Source organism: Hylaeus volcanicus, chromosome 2 (genome assembly GCF_026283585.1).
Source record: "Hylaeus volcanicus isolate JK05 chromosome 2, UHH_iyHylVolc1.0_haploid, whole genome shotgun sequence".
Classification (NCBI taxonomy): domain Eukaryota; kingdom Metazoa; phylum Arthropoda; class Insecta; order Hymenoptera; family Colletidae; genus Hylaeus; species Hylaeus volcanicus.
The window spans coordinates 21,315,969-21,340,146 of NC_071977.1; the positions used below are offsets into that span (position 1 = coordinate 21,315,969).

The 24,178-nt window shown below is 36.3% G+C and overlaps 2 protein-coding genes across 4 annotated transcripts in view; one reads left to right on the forward strand and one right to left on the reverse strand.

Annotated features, from left to right (window-relative positions):
* LOC128872970 (dipeptidase 1-like) overlaps positions 1-24,178 on the forward strand; it is a 263,664-nt gene that overhangs the window by 131,429 nt on the left and 108,057 nt on the right. The gene's annotated exons all lie outside the window — the stretch shown is intronic.
* Positions 15,683-24,178, reverse strand: part of LOC128872969 (uncharacterized) — a 41,020-nt gene continuing 32,524 nt past the window's right edge. For both annotated transcript variants that reach the window (XM_054116190.1, XM_054116189.1), the window contains 4 exons: positions 23,125-23,341; positions 19,100-19,207; positions 18,240-18,595; positions 15,683-17,367 (listed from right to left, as the gene is read on the reverse strand). In XM_054116190.1, coding sequence (XP_053972165.1) covers positions 16,985-17,367; positions 18,240-18,595; positions 19,100-19,207; positions 23,125-23,341 — 1,064 coding nt within the window. In that variant the 3' untranslated portion in view covers positions 15,683-16,984. The remainder of the gene's footprint in view (positions 17,368-18,239; positions 18,596-19,099; positions 19,208-23,124; positions 23,342-24,178) is intronic.

Genomic DNA, 24,178 nt, shown 5'->3' on the forward strand with positions numbered 1-24,178 from the left:
TGCATTCAGAAACTATTCTTCAAAACGATTTACGTGTCTTTCATAACGAACAGCTCAAATATCACAATTCCGTCACAAACTCCTCTGTCTATTTATTATTATTTTTATCTTACTCATCAATCTTTTTTTTTGGAGCACAGGAGGGTATTATATTATAATTATTTCCTGCGGAGAACCTCGGAACATCGAAATTGGTTTGTTTCCCATGAAATGGTGCCATTATCGGAGATATATAGCGAGGATCTGTAATTCTGGGTTCGATCTATAAAGTGCTGTTAGTTGAGGAAACATTCTCAGTCATGTGCCGCGTTATAGCGTGTTGGTGAATCATTTATCCACGTTGAAATGGCCCAGGACGATACCAACCGTGTGAACAGCGTCGGACATGTTATGTCTACACACAAGAATGATGATAAATGCGCCAGAAACGTATATACCACTTTTGAGATATGCATGCCCGCCGCGTTATTCCATGCAACGCTCTGCGCAGACTATCTCTCAGTTCATGGAACGAGAATATAAATGGCTCCAGCAAATAATCGAATGGACTGCCAGAGGAATTCGACGAGTTACATCACACAAATTCATTGTAATCTTAAACGGGATATTTGATACATTAATAAGAAACTACAGTTGTGAGGAATTTCAAAAGAAACATGACAGCATATACATTTTGGTTTATTGTACAACTATGAGAAGTTAAATATGAAATAATTTAAGTAGCAGTGCTACGACTTGTGTGTCATTTATTTATGATACTTGTATTAATCATCTAAAGTGATTCATTTATTTAATCATATTTCATAAATTGATTGCACTATTATTTGTAAGTTTCATGCCCTCGACATTGAAAAATTTGTATTCACGTTCGTTATTATTATTTCTTTAGGAAAGATAATTATCTATTCAATAATATTCTATAAATTAGTTACAGCCTCACTCTAATACTACACATCATACAAAAAAGTGTCAAATATACTATTTTATTTTGATATATAATTATAAAATATGGGAACCTAGAAGTAAATGTGATTTGAAATTGCCTGCGTTTAAATAACATGTCCTTAGAGAATGTAAGTAAGTCAGACATTAGCGAATGCTGAAAATTAGCAAAGATTCAAGTGGATAGTTTCTTAATCCTGTTTCTAATTAGGAATTTTGCCAACGGTAGTGTATATGTATATCAGTTCCATGGTGTAGCCACACAACATGCGAAATAATTCCTGATACAAGCAATTCGCAGCTAGGAGATCGGTAAACTACGAAACTGTAATCGCAGGGACCAGGAACGGACAAATTCGGCAGGAGGAAGCTTAGGAGAGTATATGGGCTATAGGATCAAACAGTAATGAACCCTACATAACAGGGTTTCAATATTCATAACACTCTGATCGTGGGGCTAAACATCAACCAACCCTAAACTTTAAGGGCTGAATATTAGGAACATCCAAGTAGACACGCACCTAGAGCCGTCACTGAAATTCAACAACTACGGTTACTGATTGAATCATTAGAAATAATATAGCTAAATAAAGATTTGTCTGATTCAAAAAAATAATTACAATGTGACATCAAATGTTAACCATACACCGAATAATTATTTTATAATATATATTATTCAGATACTTTCTATTGTTCAGTAAGTTTAAAACAACCTTGTTTAGATAGAAACACATCCATAGTGACCATAAACATTCCATTTTTCCAATACTTTTTATATTTACTCATCTATGTAGTATTTTTAATCAAACAGATTGTAAAATATATGCATAGATACAAATGTGTATAGCTACTCTAAATCGTATCATTGTAAAAATGATGGTTTCTTAAACTCGGCCAATTATTGCTCGCGTGGGAATTCAATCAAAAACTTAATATTTTAATACCTCCAAGATGATGCTGTAGCTACTATTGCCTATATTCACTCCATGGAGGAGACCTAAGTTGTACGATTCGATATCTAGAACTGTCAAGTTACAGAGCTTTGACACTACGGAAACGTAAGTTACCATAAAGTTCTGTTATCAGTTATCAGCAGCCCCAAACTTGTAGCGCCTGATACATGCGACCTCAGTCTCGTAGACCCCTACACAGATTACCAGGAACTTGTGAAAGGATTCCAAGGGTCCTAGAGGTTACAGGTGTTGCGAAGTCGTCACTCTTAGGACCCCCTTGGGATCACCAAAAGCTTACAAGATTCTTGATACCCCCAAAACTCTACGAAACCCATGGAATCCCTGGTCTTTCTATGATCCTCTGAGACCACGGGCCTGGGCCTCACCAATCGGAGATCTCCTCTATCAGAGTCTCGAAAGATCCTAAGTCACCACTATAAATCCAGATCCACCTATATAGATCACCAGGAGTCTGAAGTTGTTAATATATTGAATCCCTGTGGGATTTTTTTGAAACTTGTGACTCGGACATTTACAATATTGTAGAAGTCTAAACGAAAAAGAAGGCACGGAGATTCGAACCTACTATCCTCGGATCCACAGTCGACCGCTTTACCTACACGACCAATCCCGTACCTTACGTTTCATGTTGTCGTTTGACTCCTTATTCTTGGGAATGAGAGGCTACAATATCGAGTCAGTAGGATTCGGAAATTTATTTGTTTGATATCGAATCTCACGATCTGAAGTGTTCTTAGTATTCTGAGATTCGGGATTTATATATATTGTAATGGAATAATTCAGAAGCAATTCTGTTATCAGATAACATGGTTGTTCTTAGTATCGTATCTACTTTGGGTTCATTAATCTCTATTATCGCAGCTGCGAGAATACCAAATCGAATTTGAAGAGAATATTGTGAGAAGCCCTTAGATTAAGAATTTTTATAAGGATTGTTTCGTTTGGACTCACGAAAAGCGAAATATATTATTTAAATGTCAAGTTCAGTCGCTTATAATTCTATCTACATCCACCTGTTAAATATGGGGGTTGTTCCGCAATGATTTGGGCGATCATATCTTGGTATTCAGCTGACTCATTACCCTAAGTGGTCGTATTACTGCCAGAGAGTGCTGAGACACTCTAGATATTCATGAAGATTCGCGGAGATTTTCATCTGGATGTCCTAGATCTTCGCTATGGGCACATGACGTTTCTCAGCGAAGATACCATCCTTCGTAAAGTCAGAAGGGAAGTGGTAAAACAAACTTGGACATCTTTTTTGGTCTGCACACTCAATTGATTTTAATGCTATAGAACCACTGTAAGCAGTATTTTTAGGATAAATTCCCTCTTCTGACATTATTAAAGCAGTTGGATGACATTTTGATGAAACAATTTTGAAACATAATATCAGAAGCATATTCTAATATCTTCTGATATTGCAACCCTCTTTTCATATCTCTAATACAGTTGGATAACATTTTGATAAAACAATTTTTGAGAATAATATGAAAAACGTTCCCTCTACTGGTGTACCTAAATAAAATTAATTTTTATATTTCCTCATCTTGAATCTCTAATAAAGGTGAATGACATTTTAGTAAATTTATTTATGAAAATAGAGTCAAAAACATATTACATCTTTTAGTATCTCTAAAATAGTTGCTTGACATTCTGGTACAATTATTTTTAAGGATGGAGTGAGAAGCAAATTTCTTATTCTAGTATTTCTAATACAGTTGGATAACATTTTGATAAAACAATTTTTGAGAATAATATGAAAAACGTTCCCTCTACTGGTGTACCTAAATAAAATTATTTTTTATATTTCCTCATCTTGAATCTCTAATAAAGGTGAATGACATTTTAGTAAATTTATTTATGAAAATAGAGTCAAAAACATATTACATCTGTTAGTATCTCTGAAATAGTTACTTGACATTTTGATAAAACTATTTTTTAGTATAAAATGAAAAGCCTATTTCCTCTTCTAGTATCTTTAAAGGAGTTAAACGATGGTTCGATATACCAATCGAACTCCACTGGAAGCTATTCAACAGTTGAATCTATTCCACGAATAGAGGCTTAAAGGTAAACTCTAGCCCAATCCCGTTCTACTAAACCAATACAGTGTCTTTCACATTGGTGTTCGGATTATCGTGTCCAACCCCTGTCCATACCCGATGACAGTTGTATCCGGACAACATGCTTCATAACGTTCATGAGAAATTGCACCCAGCTCTTCCCGTAATCATCCTTTCTCCATCAGGCATCCCAGCTCGAACAGCGTAATCTGTCCGACACAATCGAACCGATTGCTATTAGCGAGGGATTCGCAGTGTCAGCGGCATTCCGTCTTGGAGATGATAAATGCTTGGACGTGTTTAGCCTCATTACTAGCAATTTGTTACCTCGCTTATTGCTGTGCCAGCAAACCATTCTCCCAACCGTCTATGTACACATCTTTGGCCGAGCCGCATTCCAGGTTCTTGCGGCACCGCAAAAATTCGCCTACTTAACGACCGCATACTTATCCGACTACGTTGCTCTTCATTCGGGAACACCTCCCTGCGGACCACCGACTCCTGTTAGCAAAACCACCTAGGGAAATTCGCTTCTAAAACAATTTAGAGTAAGGTTTTGTGTTAGTTGACATTTGACTGGAGCCGTCGATTACTATTCAATCGTGTCCTATTATTCTTGCTGGAGTGGATGGTATAATTCTTTGGCAAGTATAGTTGAGTTATGTACCGACTTTAAGAAAATGAATTGATACGCGATTTTTTAATTAACGCAGGAATCGAACAGGAAGTAGGTAATCCTGCAGGACTGCTGGATGTCTCTATTAAAAGATATCGTACAGAAACTTTCATTGGCTTCAATATTATATTTATTCTTCCAAAAATAAAATAATTCGAGATACCGTATATGTTCACGAATTAATTAATATGGAATCATATTGTATTAGTAATATTCCTCTCTCCATAAGAAGATATCATTTATGAATAATTTTTTTTAAATAATACGATTAATTTTTGCTCTATTAGAGAGATGTACTTTGTTATATTAGAAGATAATTCGATTTAATATACGGTAATCTAGGCTGATATTAAACATACTGTTACTAAAAATAAGTGTATCAAATGTGTTGTCTGCTTCCTGAAAGTGTCAACTTAATAAGTAGACAACCAACACAGTTAATAGATTCCCACAGGTAGACACTGGCATTCAAAAGCCTATAAATGTGCCCCATATTAATTGTTAAATATAAATATTCCAACACTTATTTGTCAGAAACTACGCCTCCTGCACCCTAAAGCACGAAACAAGTTTTACCACAGAAGCTCCCGTGATTTACCATGAAATTCGTTGAGGCGGAATGCTAAACAGGCAGTCTGGTAGGTTCGAGTGCGAAACAAAGTGTTCGAATTTTCAATAACGCTCGTTACCGCGCCCCTAGGAAACTAGTTAGGCGAACAACCGTAATTCGAGATCCCGGTGGCATAAATTTAAAGTTCGATCCGGTCGGACCAGAGGCGCGACATCCTCAGCTGGAGACAGTTAGTTCTAGTTCCGAGGCACGTTATTCGACGAGCCACGAAGTCACCGCCGCTACGCGTGCAATGCATTTAGCCTTGGCTACTCGATCCGAGATTATGATGTACAGTCTGCGCGTTAATACCGGATTAAAATGTAACATGTTACCGTGAAAGCATATACGTGAATCCCGCGTACAACCGACTATTAGAGCTCGATTATTCCCCCTGTAAATAGTAGCTCTCTCATTATCGAAGCAATTTCAATAGGTAATTACTAATTACCAGACTCGCGTGCGGTTTTTATTAACAACGGAAGGAAAACGGGGGGAAGCGAATATTCCAGACTATTAATCGAGTGGCTTGCGTCTACGGAAATGGATTAATATCGGGCAATTTTAAACGAAGAGTTTCATCATTAATGTTTCGACTCTTGAAAGACTTGGAGATGTGAGAATTTCATTTTGTAATTCAATTTCAGTACATGCTTAATAGATGTGAATATTGAGTGAGTACTGTGGCTGACTGTTATAAAATTGAGTCAATTTTGAAATTTAATTGTAGTGGTTTTGAAAGAACGAATGAAAGACGAATGAATATTAGAACTGGGAATAATTACAATTTCTTCATAGAAATGGAATATATTGCTAGTCCTTGTATAATAAATGAAAAAAACTGCATTTTATAGTAAATACACCTTTGTTCCTTAAAATAACTCGGATTAATTAATGATTTACAAATTGTAATTCAACAGGATTGAAACGGTAATCAAACAATTTAACATTAATCGAAAGTAAACAACTGTATTAGCAGTAATTTATTCAGAGGACAAAATGATTGTGTCATTTTCAAAAGTTCAGTGGAAACACAACCTTGGCAGCACGAATACTGCCAACTTGGCACAGAACATAATTTTAAGCAATGAACCATCGATTTCCCCTAACGTTAAATTGGTGTCGACCCACTTTCATCCCTCCACGACCCCTGCTCCCTTCATAATCTAATGCGACTTCACCTCTCCCATCCGATCGAATATCTCGATACACTTGTCCCTGATTACCCCACGAACCACTCTGTCGATTTTTAAACTGGACGCGGGCCAGCAACCCAGAAATGCGCTTTCGAACATCATCAGTGCGATATTAGTTACGAAAGAAGGATGGGTGTCGTGTAAATAGAAAAAGGAATTATTCAATTAAAAATTCTCGAACGATGGTACGTTGTCCTTGAATGCCGTTAGAAGGGCTCGATCAAGCAGAGTTATTTTGTTTATGAATGATGAAGAGATACATATTTATTCGGCGAATAAAAATACTCGAAGCCTTCGAATAATTACAGGAGATCTTAAGAAAAGAAAGAAGGAAACCTTTTTATTCTTTATTCAAAAGATAAATTTAGCTGGAACGTATTCATCTGTGACTCCTCAAATAAATTTACATCGAATAAATATGTTTATCGAATTAACATCACCGTTAATACGGCGTTGTTCGATAAATAAAAACAACAGGAGTCAATTTTATTCAACGAATAATAGATTCCGTATGAAACAGTTATCCTCCAGCCCATTCTATATTTGAATAACGATTTCGTCAGTCTCTGGTCTAGATACAGTGGGTGTAGAAAGTATTCGTACACCGATCAATTTCCGAAAAAACTGTGCAAAATTGTAATTTATTAACTTATTTTTTATAAACAATGACATTCTACATATTCTCGGAAATCTCTGGAATAGATTACAAAAAAAAAAAATAGCTATTTATGTAAGTTGCGAAATTAACAAGAAAAAAACAATTAATCGGTAGAAATGTCGAAGCAATAAGTATTCGCAAAACTGTTTAAAAGTACTTTACTGGAAATTTGATGTTTTCTAATTCGCACGGAGCAATAAACTAATGTGTTTACGTAACAAACTCTACTGTAAATGGTTCGTCGTAAGAATCGTACAAATACTTATTGCTTCTATACTTTCACCCACTTTCCGCATTTCTTTGTTAATTTCACAAATTGTATTAACTAGTAAATGTTGTTTGGACTATATCTATCTTAGAGACTTCCGAGAATATGTAAAATATCATTGATTATAAAAAGAGAATTGAATAAATTACAATTTCACACAAAACTATGTTGGTAAATTGATCGGTGTACGAATACATTCTACGCTCACTGTACGTCTTTGACGGAGATCGCGAGGTTTTTGTAACAGAAAATCGGTGGTAAACAATAGCGACAAGGGGGTGACGTGTCAGTTTGATCGGCTTTCGGTAGTTCGAGGGGTTAAGTGACCCGCTATCACGAGCGTGATTGCCGTCAAAGGGTGACGGAGCTGTCCGTTGAAGTTTGCCCAACATCGTTTTACGACAGCGTGGCAACCGTCCTGGCGCCAATGAATATTTATCGAACCGCAGGATCGACGTGGCGGGATTTGTTCTCGCGTGGCTCGATGGTTCGAAGAATTTTGGTATCGTTACGCGGGATTATCAACGGGCACCAGAATAAGGGCGACAACGTCTTTGGGATTATGCATTGTTTGAGGAAACGGAGGGCGATAATCGTTTCACGGGGAGTTAAGTTCCTTAAGACTTTGATCCTTGAATTATTGAGAGTATCCCTTGGACTTTCTGGGGGGATAACGCCGGCCTGTTGCCGTTCTCTGATTCTGATTTGGCAAACTCCAAGTGATAATCGATTGAGTGCCTGATGGTATACAGAGGATTTGGGTATGCTTCGCATGATGCGCTTCCGCTTTGTGCATACCTCCGGCACTTTGCGTGGAAGTTACAGGTGATTCTAGCGATTAGTATTATGAATTGGTTCGATACTATAATACAGGATTCGTGTATAAATAATTTGTAAATGTTGCTGTGAATTTAATAGTATCGAGAGATTATTCTTTCAATATCAGATAATAGTATTTAGAACGAAGATAGAAAATTAAAATCACAATAAACGGATGTAAATAATGGAATTTTCAGAGAAAATAAAAAAACTGCGAGGAAGAGAACAATATACATATCGATCATGATTTTATTATTCAGACAAAAGATTGGTGGAGCGTATGCCTGGACATTAATCCCTTAATAATTGTTTAAAACATTGACAAGGTAATTTTAGATCTACCTTATTTCGCAAAATTAATGCTTAAAGACCGTGGAATAGCCATAATAGAGGAGTATAGAGCAAAAATATGGACTGCAATCTCTCAGAAATTTTACGGAAAAGAAACTTTTTCACTTTTCCAGCAAGTTTCACTCTGGAAAGTTTCTTCTTCCCACGGCAGAAGATATAACTGCTAAAGAATTAACGAACAAACCACGGAAAGAGTTACTAAATTCCCTTTCCCTTTAATCAACTGAATTTCAGAAAAAAAAACATTATAACCTATCCCTTTCAATTGTTGTTCATTGATACAATATCGAAACGGTGTAACTGTCTTACTCGCGAACAATTCAATATCCATTTTTCAATTGCAAACATTCATTTGGAAACGCAATATCGAGGAAAAGTCAACTATCCAAAACAATGGTTGTAGTCGTAAAACAAAATTTTATCACTACACTTTGTATTTATTTTAGAACAACACTCTGTACGTACCAAATATTTTTTAATGTAGAACAGTACTATAATAATGAAGGAAATCATGTTAAAATATACATAAAATTACGTAGATGAATTTTTGTAGAGAACAAATCTAATTTAAAAAATCAAAAGAAAACGGGAAAATGATCGCTCAAATGGGACAAAAAAGAAAGAAATAAAAAATTTGTTAATTTTTAAAATAGAAACATTTTTCAGTAAATTCCTTTTCTTTTCCTCTTGCCCGATTTAATTATTCACTTTCTATTTTTATTTATATCTCTAGATTATGTTTGAGGATCATTGAATTATCTTCTATTTTTATTTCCTACATAGGATAACAGACGTTCGAGACTGTTTCTAATTAAACATCAACCATTCTACAGTAATTTACAAGCACCTTAAAAGTTTTCTTGGGTAAAAGGTTAAACGAAAGCAAATAAAACTTCGCGGAGAAATGGAGACAGTTCAGATCAAACAATTACGTGAACTCTGCATAAAAATTAATTAGACGGCGCATTAAGGAAGACGACTCGCTTCCAGGTCAGGGAAGAATGATTATCGTGACTGTTTTCTTTTCCTGAGGTCGTCTCAGGATTTAATAGGAAACTGTTTAAATATTTCCGGAAGCAATGGAGTTGAAAAAGACGATGAATTGTAAGCTTTCAGTAACAGAAAGAAACAATATAAAATAGATCTTTGTCTTAAAATGGCAGTTTCACAAATTTTCGTTTAATATTAACAAGCAATACTTTCATAAAACGATTATCATCAATAATAAGATATTAGATGCAGAAATCAATTCTGTACTTTTACATTCTTACATTTATTATTCTGGTTTAAATAGAAATATTTACTGACCATTTTATTAAGTTAAAGTATGAATCTTCGTAGTAATGAAACACACAGATTAGTTTCAACATTTTGTTTTTGCAACTGTATATGCTGTTTTGGAAAGTGTGACCGAGGGAAGATTAAAAGTTGTATGATTTTCTATTATGAATGAGTGGTGAGTTTACTTATTAAAGAAGCACATTTAATTTCTACATTTAATATATAATACGACAGACAAATATAAAAGATTCTATAACCTGTTACTGATGAAATCGTCAAATGAAAAGGTTGAAGTTCCTGACGAAAGAAGAAGGATGCCCCGACCTTGAATCCGCCGGTAACAGCTGAATCGAGGCGTAAAGGATCTAGACCATCAATCCTCCTCGCGAGGACGATCGATACGTTGCGGCTGTGGGTCACAGTTTGGAGTAATGGGGACGAGTTTGTCACTGTCCCGACACTTCCAGCGGATTTAATCGGCTGTGCGTGTAACTCGATTCATCGACTGCAACGTGACTCGATGCATCGTTTCGTTTGTTCTGTTTAAACGACACGAGAAACTGAAATAGGTAGTCAAACCTCAAACAGTGATACCGGTGGTACAACGTCTCTCTAGTTTGGAACTGCAGAAAACTAGATAATCTTGATTTTCATCTTGAAGATATTGGATATACCAAATTTTACATCTACACAGTCTGTCTAAAAAGAAACCGAACTTTTTTGCTATTAAAAGAAAAAAGTACAAGTTTTTACACACACGTTTATTTACTCAAAATAATCTTCCTCTGCGTCAATACAGCGTGTAGACCGCGTAATTAACATTTCGAAGGACCTTTCGAAGTACGGCGGTTACAGCGGCCTGAATCTCCGAAATGTTGCTGTAATGTGTCCCTTTCATTGGAATTTTCAATTTTGGGAAAAGAAAATAATTGCAGGGAGACAGATCAGGCGAGTAGGGTGAACGATCCAAGGTAACAATACCAATTCCAATGAAGGGACACATTATAGCAATATTTCGGAGATTCAGGCCGCTGTAACCGCCGTACTAAACGGGCTACCAAACCAGGAACTGCAAAGGTCCTTCGAAATGTTAATTACGCGGTCTACACGCTGTATTGACGCAGAGAGAGATTATTTTGAGTAAATAAACGTGTGTGGAAAAACTTTACTTGTACTTTTTTCTTTTAGTAGCAAAAGTTCGGTTTCTTTTTAGACAGACCGTGTATGTTCATTCGTGTTTTGTTAAATATTTTAGACAATGTTTTAAATGAATTTTAAGGACAGTTAAAATTTATATGAAGAGATTGAATTTTTTTTCTTCTAAAAATGAAATGATGTTTGAGACTTTCTTCTTGAGGATACTGTTGGATACATCAGTCTCAAATTTTGCACTTATGTTGATACACGTTCTGCTAAATATTTCAGACAATGTTTCAAATCGATCTTAATCAACTTCTAACAAAAAGGAAATTTATTAGGAAATATAGCTTCCTTTCTTGTAATTTCCTTTTCTTTCTCAACTTTTAATATCTCTAGTATCGACAACTTTCGATGGTGCTCCCATCGCAAAAGACTTCGACTGCAGCATCCATTCTATCGCGATATCTACCCGGGGATGCTCCTAATCTTCTCCGCCGCTAGGTCACGGTACAAGGACTCCGTATTATAGTAATGGAGGTTGTAGATGGCGAAAAAGACGGCGAGGGAAAAAGGTCGCCGACGGGATGTCGGTTAATGGACTTTCCACTTCGCGAAGTCGCTCTAGCCGTTGATTCAACGTCGAAATTATGTCAGGATCCGAACACTCGCAGGTGCCGCGATCGTACCTCGCGGCGCCATTTTAGGCCGTGTTCGTTTTATTTACAAGGGCGAGCGTGTCCCATTATTTGGAAGCGCTTCAAAAAGTCGACGTGGCAAGAATAACCGGATTTGTCGAGTATCTGAAATCGTTGCGCAGCCTTTTTTGGGGGTCACCGGGTCCAATGTTACGGGGGCTTTGTGTTCCACTTGAATGGTGTTCGCGTGCCCCAGATATTTCAAATTCTAAGTATTCTTAAAATAGTTTGGTCGACGTCTCCGTGCACGTCAAATAATTCGTACTGATAGTAATTCTGCAGGTGGATATTTTTAATAAATCTTGATATTTAGTCGTACTTAGGAGGTAAATATTCATCGACGATGTAAATTGTTCGTTGTTGGTCTCTAAATGTGGACAAAAAAATGATTTAATTCGAGTATAGTTAAATAGAAATAATAGTAAGCTTTTTAAATTGTTCACTGGTAGTCTTCAAATGTGAAATGATGTTATAACATATAAAATCACAAATTGAATTAAAAATGTACAATGTAAACGTGTTTTCGTTTTTATCTAATTTTAAATAAATTACATCATTTTTCGTTATTAAAATATTAATGTTACGTAGAAACGATTTACTTCATCGATAAATATAAATATTCCACTACCTGTAATACCAATGTATATTCAATGAAATAATTGTGTTAAACCCAAGGGTACGTAAAAATAACATCGAAACGTTCTATTTTATGAAATCGAGCCTACCAAATTTCTGCTACAAGGATTAATATCGTAATCAAACATTTAACACATTGTAACCCAGTTTCCTACCCGAAATAGACAAATATTTTCAATAGGAGCACACGGATATCTCTTTATCGAAAATATGCCAGCGAAGAAGCGAAGATAAAGGACACAAATAAAGCGCGGCATTCGTACAAAAAATGAAATAGACCAATTGAATGGCTCTCGTCCGACGCTGTCCTCGATCGATGGTCAGACTGATTGACAAATAGATCTCCGTGTTCGGCATCATCGTCTCCATTCTATTCTCGAATTTCCCTCCCATTCGTCTACTCCTCCATCTATGCACGCGTTGTATTGATTTCACGCGTACCCACGAGGCTTTTTAAATAAAACAAAATACGCGTTAACGAACCTTCGGGAAACAGCCTTTGGCTCGAAATCATACTATAATTATCAGCCGATCGCGAATGCTTTGACACCACATATATATCTCTCGAAGTACGATACCACCAATCGTCACACGACAGTATCGCTGTTCAGTTGTCAGTCAATTTTCAACCAGACACCCGATAAAACGACCAGAGTTTAAAGTTCAATCTTTGATGCGAGCTTTAATGTCGACGCTTTGAATAAAACTAGGAAGCTTTCAGACCTGTAAATTGTAGGAAATTGAAATTAAAAGGTGACACGAACATGATACGAGAATTAAGAAAGCAACAACCACGAGGGTAAGAAATGGATAGTGATTATTACAGAAGAAAAAAAAAAGGAAAAAGAAAGGGAAAGGGTTCACTAACCCGATTTAACATTACCTAAAATTCTCCATACAATCCCACGTCTTTCCAATTCCATTCGCATATATTAACATAAAGTTAACCATATTTTCAAAGAGCCAACAAACGGGTACCACAAACTCACCCCACAAGCATATTACTGTCGTTTCCAAAATCCAATTCACGCTCCAAGCAGTAAAGACCTGAACGCTTCCGAAAGATTAACGTTTATGAAATTTTCCTGTCGAATCCAACCAGCCGTGGCTGATTAAACGCCATCGATAAGGTAGCGCTGATTTTCCTCGAGGCATCAAAGGGCTGTTTTTGCCGAGCAAAAATTGCCGAGGGAGGGGCGATTTAAAGAGAGTCGGGCGAGGAGAGGCTGAAGAAGGAAGTCTGTTCCGGAATTCGATTCCATCGACTCGCCTTATTCTCCCTCCCCCGCCATCCCTGACCCGTTGTCCCGCGCCCTGTGTTATTTCCACGGACAACAAACGTGGCTTCGGCACCCGAAGACGAATGCTTGGAAAATGGAGGAACGGGAAATAGACGGAGCCAAAAACAACGACCAGCTAAATCTTCCGCGCGGGAGATCTCGTGGCGATCGATCCACGGATACAGGTTCCCTAGGAACGAATTTCCTTCTCGGTTCGCGACGAATCATCCTCGGAATCGCTTGGTCGCGGGACAAGTCGAGCGGAAACTCAGCCATGGAGACTCTTCTAGCGAGATTTAATTCCATCCCCGGGGAGACGGTTATTATTTAAACATCGGCTGACACGCGATGGCTCGCGAGCACCTTCCTAGTTTCCCTGGGCGAGAGATTAAACGGGGACAGGTGAAACTTGGGATGAATAGGTAGACCGGAGGATATTCGGCCACGTGAAATGACCGAATGACCTTTTGTACGGATAAAGTATGCATTTCTGCATGAATAATGTACGTTTATGAACGAACAATGTGCTGGGGACAGGAAAATTTTGTAACGTTTACGCGTGGCATGCTTACGAGGTACACGGAATAATATATGTACAATAATGCGCTGTATGATTCCATCGAGATTCAAGTTAGTTTGTATATTCTATGTATATTTCAAGTTATATAAAATAAAGTACATAATATGCGTGTCATGTGCATGGATCTACAGGGTGTCTACGTATAAGTTTGGACATACGCAGGGTGTCAATTCTACAACAAATTTTCTACAAAAAATTACTCTTAGACATTTCCTTAGAGTCGCCTTATTCTCGAGTATTTTCACTTTTAATTTTTGTTCTGTGTTTTCGACTTGACACTCTTTAAACGGCCATAGCTCCACCAAATTACAGTGCAAACTTAAAATTAAGTATACCATTCGAAAGAGCGTTAAATATCCCATCTGTCTGGTGCCGAACTGAAATTTGTTACGTAGATTTGACAAGTAAAAAATTAGGTCAAACTTTACATTGTGATTATTTAAAAAATTTTGACTTTTTCTGTATTCGTTTTTCGGTTTCAAAAACATAGTTGTTTAGCAGGCACTCTTCGGGAAAACCTTCATCGAAGTCTCAGCTTTTGAATGGTATTGTCAAAAAAAAACTGTATGGTGGTATTTTCGGGAGAAAATGACGTTTAAATGTAGAAAAGGGTTAAAAATGCCCGCCTCCTAAATCAAAACTTATCGTTTTTCCTGCCCCGAAAACATTGATTTTTTGCTTTGTCAAATCGATCGTGTTCCAATCTCCATATCATTTATCGATACACCGAGATTGATTTTGATTAAATAATCTTTAGAAACGAAAATTCTATGGATGCATGTTCAGAAACAATTATTATTCACCTCGCAATCAGGCTCTACACACGGCTGGGAGAGATTCGAGGTGTCAAAAAATCAGTTCTTTTCCTAATTGGGGAGGCTCGGAAGTGTCATTAAAAAGAATATCAAACCCGATGTCAAGTTAATTTTAAAGTAACAAGTCGATTTTTGTTGAAAAATATCGATTTTCACGTAAAAACCCACACTTTTCTGCATTTAAACGTCATTTTCTCCCTAAGATACCACCGTACAATTTTTTTTGACAATACCATTCAAAAGCTGAGACTTCGATGAAGTTTTTCCCGAAGAGTGCCTGCTAAACAACTATGTTTTTGAAACCGAAAAACGAATACAGAAAAAGTCAAAATTTTTTAAATAATCACAATGTAAAGTTTGACCTAATTTTTTACTTGTCAAATCTACGTAACAAATTTCAGTTCGGCACCAGACAGATGGGATATTTAACGCTCTTTCGAATGGTATACTTAATTTTAAGTTTGCACTGTAATTTGGTGGAGCTATGGCCGTTTAAAGAGTGTCAAGTCAAAAACACAAAACAAAAATTAAAAGTGAAAATACTCGAGAATAAGGCGACGCAAAGAAAATGTCTAAGAGTAATTTTTTGTTGGAAATTTGTTGTAGAATTGACACCCTGTATATGTCCGAACTTATACGTAGACACTCTGTATATGTTCCTCGCTCATAAATATGTGGACACTTACTACCTTCAATGAATAATTAATATACACCGTAAATTATTACTGTACAACTTTTGTCGCTGAATTCTATATTGGATGTATATTTAACAATATTTAATAATATCAAATGTTTTGAGTGCCATATTCAATTTTATAATGGAACTATAGTATCGTCTAGATAGAAAAGTTCAGAAAGAATGTTCAATATATCAAAAACATTTATGGCGAAATGTTACAAAATAAATGGGATAACATCCAAGTTTGGTAAAAGAAATTTTAACTAGTTATCTCTATAGTTTTCTATCATCACTAATGCGATATTAAAAAAAAAAAAAACTATTAATAGAATGTATTTGCTAATGCAGCATAAACATATTGAAACATAAATGATATAATTGATATTATAGATTCGCAACTTTTATTATCGTATCTATTTTTATTAAGGAAGTGTCCACATACTTCTGAGCGGGGTGTATAGAAGTAGCAAATATTATAATGTATACAATATAATGTTGTTACATACATATAATGTAATATTTACAATATGCTACGTACTTTTGTGCAGGAAGATTGTATGATATATACATATAAAATAATATATGTATGTATACATAAACGTGCATAAATGAGATGTGAATAGTATGAATTTTATTACATGTAACCTTATATGTATGCAGGATATGTGTAGATAATAACTCTAATCAAATTACAAAGTAGTTATTTATACACATACAGTAAAAAATGGTACTTACAAAAGTGACAGATAGTTTCTGAACCTTGGCTAAGTAGTTTACATGTGTACAGATGTATACCACGTGCAAACACATGCTGCTGCTGATGATATTGATTATCCATCTTGATAATGGCTATACACGAGGACGATTACTGTTTGATGATGACGATTATATATCGACGAATATATATTATATTATTTATTATATTATTTATTATTAGGTGTAGAAATTAATTTCGTTACGATGAATCTATACTATATATTCGTATGAATACAACGTGTGTTTACATACAAAGTTTGGCACCCACACAATTTTCCTTATTATTCTTGCAATAAATTATAAGCATGCCTGATACTTACAATAATTCTATAAGAATAACAACAAGGAAAATTGTATGGCTAATAAAGTTTGTATAAATACATTGCGATGGCCATCAGGTTGAGGCTTGAAAGATTGCTATTTCGATGTACCACAATGACAAATATATCTGTTAAAACCATAGCTAATAATTATTATTCATTGTATAAATATTCTGAAATGAAACCACGGTATTTATGGATCGAACAGGTCATCAACCAGCCATTTATTTTCCGCAGATGCTTCACAGAAAGCTCACTAATTGCAGAAACAGGTCCTCCATCAGGTTGAGGGATGACTCTGTCAGGGGAACAAGAGATTTCGATTTTCTCTTATAAGCCACGTAAGTCTTGTCCAAAACTTCCCTCAGATGGAAACACGTTATATCGGGAACGTATGTCGACGATTCGTCCTCCTCGTTAATTTTCGGAACTTTCTCGTCGATCCTCTCGCGCACGTTTGGATACAATTTTGTTTGCCCTCGTTCGTGAGAGGGGCTCACGTACTCCCATGGCAAACGTAGATGCAAAGTCGTGTGGACATTGTGGCTGTACGGTGGACGATAAACTCCTGCTAACTTCTTGCGCATTCCGCCGTATCCTAACACGTCGACGACGTCCAATTCCTCTGCTCAGAATTGATAAACACACAATTATCATTCTCATTTTACATCTCAACGTTTATAGGTAATTATTTTTCTTCCCATCGAGCCCGTCTAGAGGTAAAGTAAATTAACTGTTGTGAACGATGACTGGTCACTGTCGTGTGTTTTGTACGTAAATCTAATTGTTTGTATCGTTGTTTACTATGATTTTATAATTTCATAAACGTTCTACGAACTCATGAATTCGTTGTTAATATATACATACAAGTATATATGGGCACAAATTATCTAATGTGCAGGTTAAGAAAATAAATACGGTAAAACTGTCATTAATATAATAGAAATTTATGATATTAGAAATTTGTATATTATATTCATAATATTCTACAAATTGATTATGAATTTAGAAGCTTTAGAAACAAAAATAAGTCACAATCATTTTCGATTAAATCTTCAAATTTCCACAACTAAATTAATAGTTATACATTAATCTCTACGTGAAGAAAACAGTATGTTTCCAATCAACGAGTAATCTTTCCTCCCCGTATACAGTCAGTCCCATAAGTATTCGTGTCCCCTATATCTATTAAAAAAATTCGTCTAATTTTAAGCTTCATGTTTCTAAATCAACTTTCCATTATAAATATGCACACGAATAAACTTCGCACATGTATATATTTACAATTAATTACAAATTTATTTGAAATCATGAAGCATTCACTTCAACTAGACAAACTTCTTCAATAAATATAGAAGGTACTTATGGGACTGACTGTATCTGCAAGCCATTCAATATAATAATTTTGCTGAAAATGATAATTAGTTTATTTTATTTCCCCGATGCACCAGCTGTCTAAAACGATCAAACGATGGACCATCGGGCAGGACCACGTACTTTTTGCGCCATGCGCTCTAAAATCCTTCGTCGCCGTGAAACGTTCGATCAGGGTGTCGTGGGTGAAAAGCTCTAGCTCGCTGAGCGCCCAGATAACCGCGACATTAACGAAGGTATGAATGTCGGTATCGATTTTCGTGTCCATCAATGTCAAGGTGACTTCCTCGCAGACCGCTTGAAGAACCACAGAACTGATTACGTCGTCCTCATCCGTTTGATCCACGGACAGCCGCTTCAACGACAAGGAAACACGCTCCTTGGACTCTCTTAAACGCTTGCTGCTCTCCGTCGCCCACCTCCTCATGCTTCTTTCCTCGTAAGCAGCTTTCAGATCGAACCTCCCCGGCAAAATCTCTCTGCCGTTTCGTAGGCAATTAAAAACGAGCCAGATTACGGGATATGGCGGGACGAGGGGACGAGAAAACGGCCAGCCACGTCGGGTCAGCTCTTTTGATAATGAATCCCTCCCCCGTATGTTTGTATGACGCTTTAAAAAATTTACGAGACTCCCTTTTCGCCGCTGCTGGTCGTGGCTGAAGAGGGGTAAAAAAAAAGAGCGCCGAATCGCGGCGAGAAATTTGAATAATTTATTTTCTCCGCCAGGTCTACCCGAGAGAACGTTCTCCAAATGAATGAGAATTAATTTCGAGGGTGGATGAAACCCTGAGATACTGCGGAGCGTTTAGACATCGGAATCGTTTTAATTAATTACTTGTTGTGAACGTTCGGAATCGGTATTGTGATTATATGTATAGAGAAGAAAGGGATTGATTGAGAATTAATATCCGTCGCGTGTGAGACAATGGAGCTGGAGAGCGTATGTTGCTGGGGAGTTTGAGGGAGTAGTTCTTTTCACGAACCTAACAGGCGACCTAGGTCTCCTGAGTAAGCTACTCGCTCTATATTCGACGTCCGTGCCAGCTGACGCGAAATATCTTGGCTTCAGAATTCGATTGTACGGCATATATCTGAAAAATAAATAATCGAAGGTTAATAATAAGTTAAAACTTCGAATTTTCTCTGACTGTTTTCTTGACCACGCTATTATTCTACGAACAATTACAATTATGTGTTGTATGCGCTCGTTTACCTCCTTTAGACCTGAATTTTTTTTTCTCGATCTAATGTAATTCAATTTTTGGGGTTAACTTGGATTAAGATTAGTATGGAAAAAATAAAAAAAATCGTGGCAGTCGACGTGTCAATACAAAAATTTATATAATAATTTCGATTACTTGTACCATAAAATTACATTGTGTTTTGGATTAACACATTATTCACGTCACTTCAAATTTTATTCCTGATTTATATTCCAAATCATGGAAACCTTTTGTATTTTATACGCTACAGATTTGCAACATTGATATTTCAAAACATATTTTATCATTTTTATCTTCGCCCGAACGATACAAATTTGCGATTGTCCAGCTTCAGAGTGTTACTATTTTCGTCAGTGCTCGGTATTAAAAACGTACAAATTTAAATCTTGAAAAATATTCGTGAATACTATACTATTTAAACATGGTCTCTTAATTATTACTCTTCGCACCATGAGCCAAAAAAAGATCGTCGATTCAACCACAATCAGCAGTCGCACAGTTCGGAATAAGTAGACAAAATTCAATATTAGTATATATCACAATGTGAGACAGATTTCTATCGTAGAAAATGTGTGTCAGCGTGGAAATTGTTATAAGTAATCATGTATCAATCATTTGTATTCATAATACAATCTTCATCTTTAAACAAACATACAGACAAAACGGCAAAAAATATCCTGTATTCTCAACATATTTGGATACATTATTTGTTATGTTTTAAGAAGCTTATAAGTTTTCTTGCAAATACTTGCAACGTTCGGTTTTATATAATTTTTAATAAGGGACCATTACTGTCGGTGCAGGGTCGCAATTGGAAGTTAAAAATTCTGATTTAATTGATCTATGGATGTCTATACAAATTATTTTGCACATCCTCAGCCAAAATGAAGCATATTGTGTTAAATAACATATGGGTTCAACTTCTATTATTTATGAGAAAAAAATTCCTAAAGAATTCAAAATATGGACTACTAAAGCGACAATTTTACAATATTACATCATTTTCCTGTATGATAATCATAAACTCATACGTACCGTTGGATTCAGAATAAAAAAAAACGCTTTTACTGATCCAGAAATAAATCAAAATTTTCAAAAATTTCGAGAGGAGGGGGGGGGGTAATTTAAAAAAAAATTTGTTCTTTTTTAGATTTGTTGGTATTAGTTTATAGGCCTCTAAAAACAGTGTAATGTTTGCTTGAACATTTTTTTGAAATCTCTAATCGTTTCCGAGCAAACGTAAAAGGGGCGGATCGGATAAAAGGGTTAATTTTTCCTTCAAAACGCAAAAGTCGCACGTACTGAGGATGGTGTAATTCATAAGAAGGTCCCACAAACAAGTATACAAAGTTTCATCGAAATCGGGGTTTGTTAATTTTTTTGTTAAATTTGTTAATTTTGTTGTGATTTTATTAATGTTTATGGTTAATTTTAATTCTTTTTTTTTGTGAATAAATAGCAATATATTTATATTAGTAATGAAATTTTGATTTTTGTCCACAATTTTGCTATTTGTCCACACCGTGAGTCGTCCCAAAAATACAAGAGCAAACGTGTTAATGCCATCTGCGCCACAATAAACATCGATCGCGGACAAGCTGATAATCAAATTTCGATGCCCGGTGATAACAAATAAACGCGCCCCCGCGTCGAACGATTCGATGGTCTGGGAAACATTCAAGCCTCAACGATTTGAGTCAATATTAATTCGAGAAAATGGACCCGGGACAGTTGAACGGATTAAGAGAGAATCCCGCTTATTTAGCAGGAATCCAAGCTTTTAATTCACCCGTTATTTACCCGCGTGAAACGAGTTTTCCCTGGCTTGTATACCGCCTCCCAAAATGCCTGAAATGGAAGAGTGAGGGGGGGGGGGGGGTGGAGTCATCGTTATACGAGAGCCACTGCGAGGGGCAGCAAGTTTTCCGTTCATTTACGTCTACCAGCCTCGGTTCGAAAAGCTTATGGGGTCCATCTTGTGCAGTTTGTTGGACTTTTTGGTAGGCGACGACTAAACGGAAATTGCGGGAAATGTAACTGCAATGGCCTCGCTCAATTACGGTCAGCTGACCGTTCGCTTAGAGACGCTGCGGTTCTTCGCCCTTTTCTACAGTTTGGCCCTTCTGGTAGCTGGTGATTGGACGGAAATTGCTGGAAGAGTCACCGTAACGGCCCTGGCCGGGGTTGGTACAGCGATTGGGAATGCCACGGGAGCGGGTTAATTTTACACGGGTCACGACATCGACTTCCATTTCGCAGTTTCGGATTAACGGACTCTCTTTGTTCTCAACTGGGTTCGAGAATATTTCCGCGATTTTTTTGTTTGCAGATAAAGTACCTGACATAAACTTTTGTAATGTGGTACATTTATTCGTATATCAGCTTCATAAGTATTCGTACCCTTTATGTCGATAGAAGAAATTTATGTAAATAAGATAATATGGTTTCATGTTTTCAAATAAATATTTCGTTATAAATACATACAAGTGTAAAGTTTACTCGTGTACGTATTTATAATGAAACATTTATTTGGAAACCTATAATTTAATTTACACAAATTCATCGGTAGACATAGAGAGTACGAAAAATTGTGGGAGTGACTGTATATGCAAGATTCTGTTGACGCTAAACCTACCATGACCAATCAAATGACCGTTTTCAAATTTGTATGCTATTCAAATTTTAAATGCTATATATGACTTACATGCAATTGTTTCGTGCGTTATTCAATTCAGTTCCACGTAAAATATATTTGCATTTAATTGAAAATAATGTCTTTGAGACTAGTCATTTGTCCCATCACGATAGAAATAGTTACAAGTGAACTCGGTAGGTATAGTGTTAATACAACTGTCCTGCTCAATCTGTTGATTTTATTGTATTCATTATTAGACTGCATTTATGGTAAATGAAAATAAGGGGAAATCAATGAGAGTGTGCATAAATGTGAAAATATATAAAATAACAATTATAATAATATAGATGTACCACTATTTAGAAGGTAAGATATACTTTCATTTAAGTTTCAATTCTGTTTCTGTATCTGTGAAAATATGAATTTGCATAAACATCTATTCATTGTGAATGTGTTCCAATGTTTACAATGTTTACAAATGCCTTTTTACAGCGTCGTAAATTGAAATGTTTCACTTACAGCCAGTCCCATCAAGATTGATACCCTGTACATTTATTGAAGAAATTTGTTTCATTTAAATGAATGCTTCATGTTTCCAAATGAATTTGAAATTGTAAATATACACATGTGCGAAGTTTATTCACGTGCATATTTATAATGGAAAATTGATTTAGAAACATGAAGCTTAAAATTAGACAAATTTTTTTAATAGATATAGGGGACACGAAATACTTATGGGATCATTTTCCTTTTACTTTCCTTTAGTCATGATCTGTTGATTTTCAACTTCGTTGACTTCTTAAATAAAAAATTATAAGAGAATTAAATGAAAACGAAAGGAAATTGAAAGAAAAATAGTCAGAAGTTAGAAAGCAAAGTAAACTGCGAAGAATATCGAAAGAACATGAAAGGAAAATAATGAGAAAAACGAAAGAAAACTGAGGGAACTGAGAAAATATGAAGTTAAATTAGAGAAAACATCATGGAAAACGAACTGATCAATATGATCGCAATAAACTGAGTGGAATGAACAAGATGAGAGAAGTAATCGAGATAAACCAAGTAAAACAACTAGACTGAAAATTAATAACCACCCTTCCCAATCGTACGATTCTTGATCAATTACATTGAGGGTTAGATCGATGCTTACATTTTATGAGACAAATACGGATCCGTAGTACCAGGCTCCTCCTCATGCTCGCTCAAAGAAGAATAACTTTCGCACGGCGACACCAACTCAATTTTCCTCTTTTGTCGCGTCAGATCCGTTTCAACCCCCTCAAAGTCATCCTCCCAACGCTGATAACCCTCATCGTGATCCTCCGGAGCATCGTGTAGCTCGCTGTCCGTGATCTCCGCAAAGCTCTCTGAAAACGGAAATGAAAGGCGTATGCATACACGAGTCGAACGGCACGCAACCCTTTCCCTCTTGATCGGACAGAAAAAACAAGGGCGAGCGAGCTTGTGACTACACTTACCGCGCCCCACGCAATATAAACAATTCGAAACAAGGCTTCATTGGATCCTAGGCGGCGAATCTCGACCCTAGATAACGCAAAGGCTTGAATCCATAGATGAAAGAGCAATACCGACAATGATTGGACCCGATTCCGATCGAAGCTTTGAAAATCGTGCTGCTGCTGGGATTCGATTTCGAACAGTTGTTTCGAATAAACAAAGTTCGCAGCTTAGTGAAGTTGGCACCTCCGAATGCAAGTTTTGATAAAAATCAAATTGCATTCGTTTGTCCACGATTTGTCCACGTTTGTCCAACCAAAATTTTCATTTGTCCACCATCCCATAAAAATTAAAAGAAGAAAAAAAATTTTTTATTCGGTATCATGCAAATTTTGTGTACGTGTTTTCATGAAGTTACATTGTAAGCGATTTGTCCACGTTTGTCCAACCACAATTTTGATTTGTCCACCCTTCAGAAAAAAGTTACACCACATACAAGCCATTTGAAGTCAACACACCTATATAAACTTTTTTTAGGGTTTTCTTAAAAAATGTGTCTCACCACATTTTGTCCACTAATGTTTTACGTTTGTCCAACAAGTATTTTTGTTTGTCCAACCGATATTTTCATTTGTCCACCCCTCAGAAAAAAGATATACTTCAATTAAGGAGAAGTTGCAGCGATACGCTCGGTTGCGGGTCATTTGTCCTCGTTTTGTCAATTTCGTAGCTAATTATTTATGTCT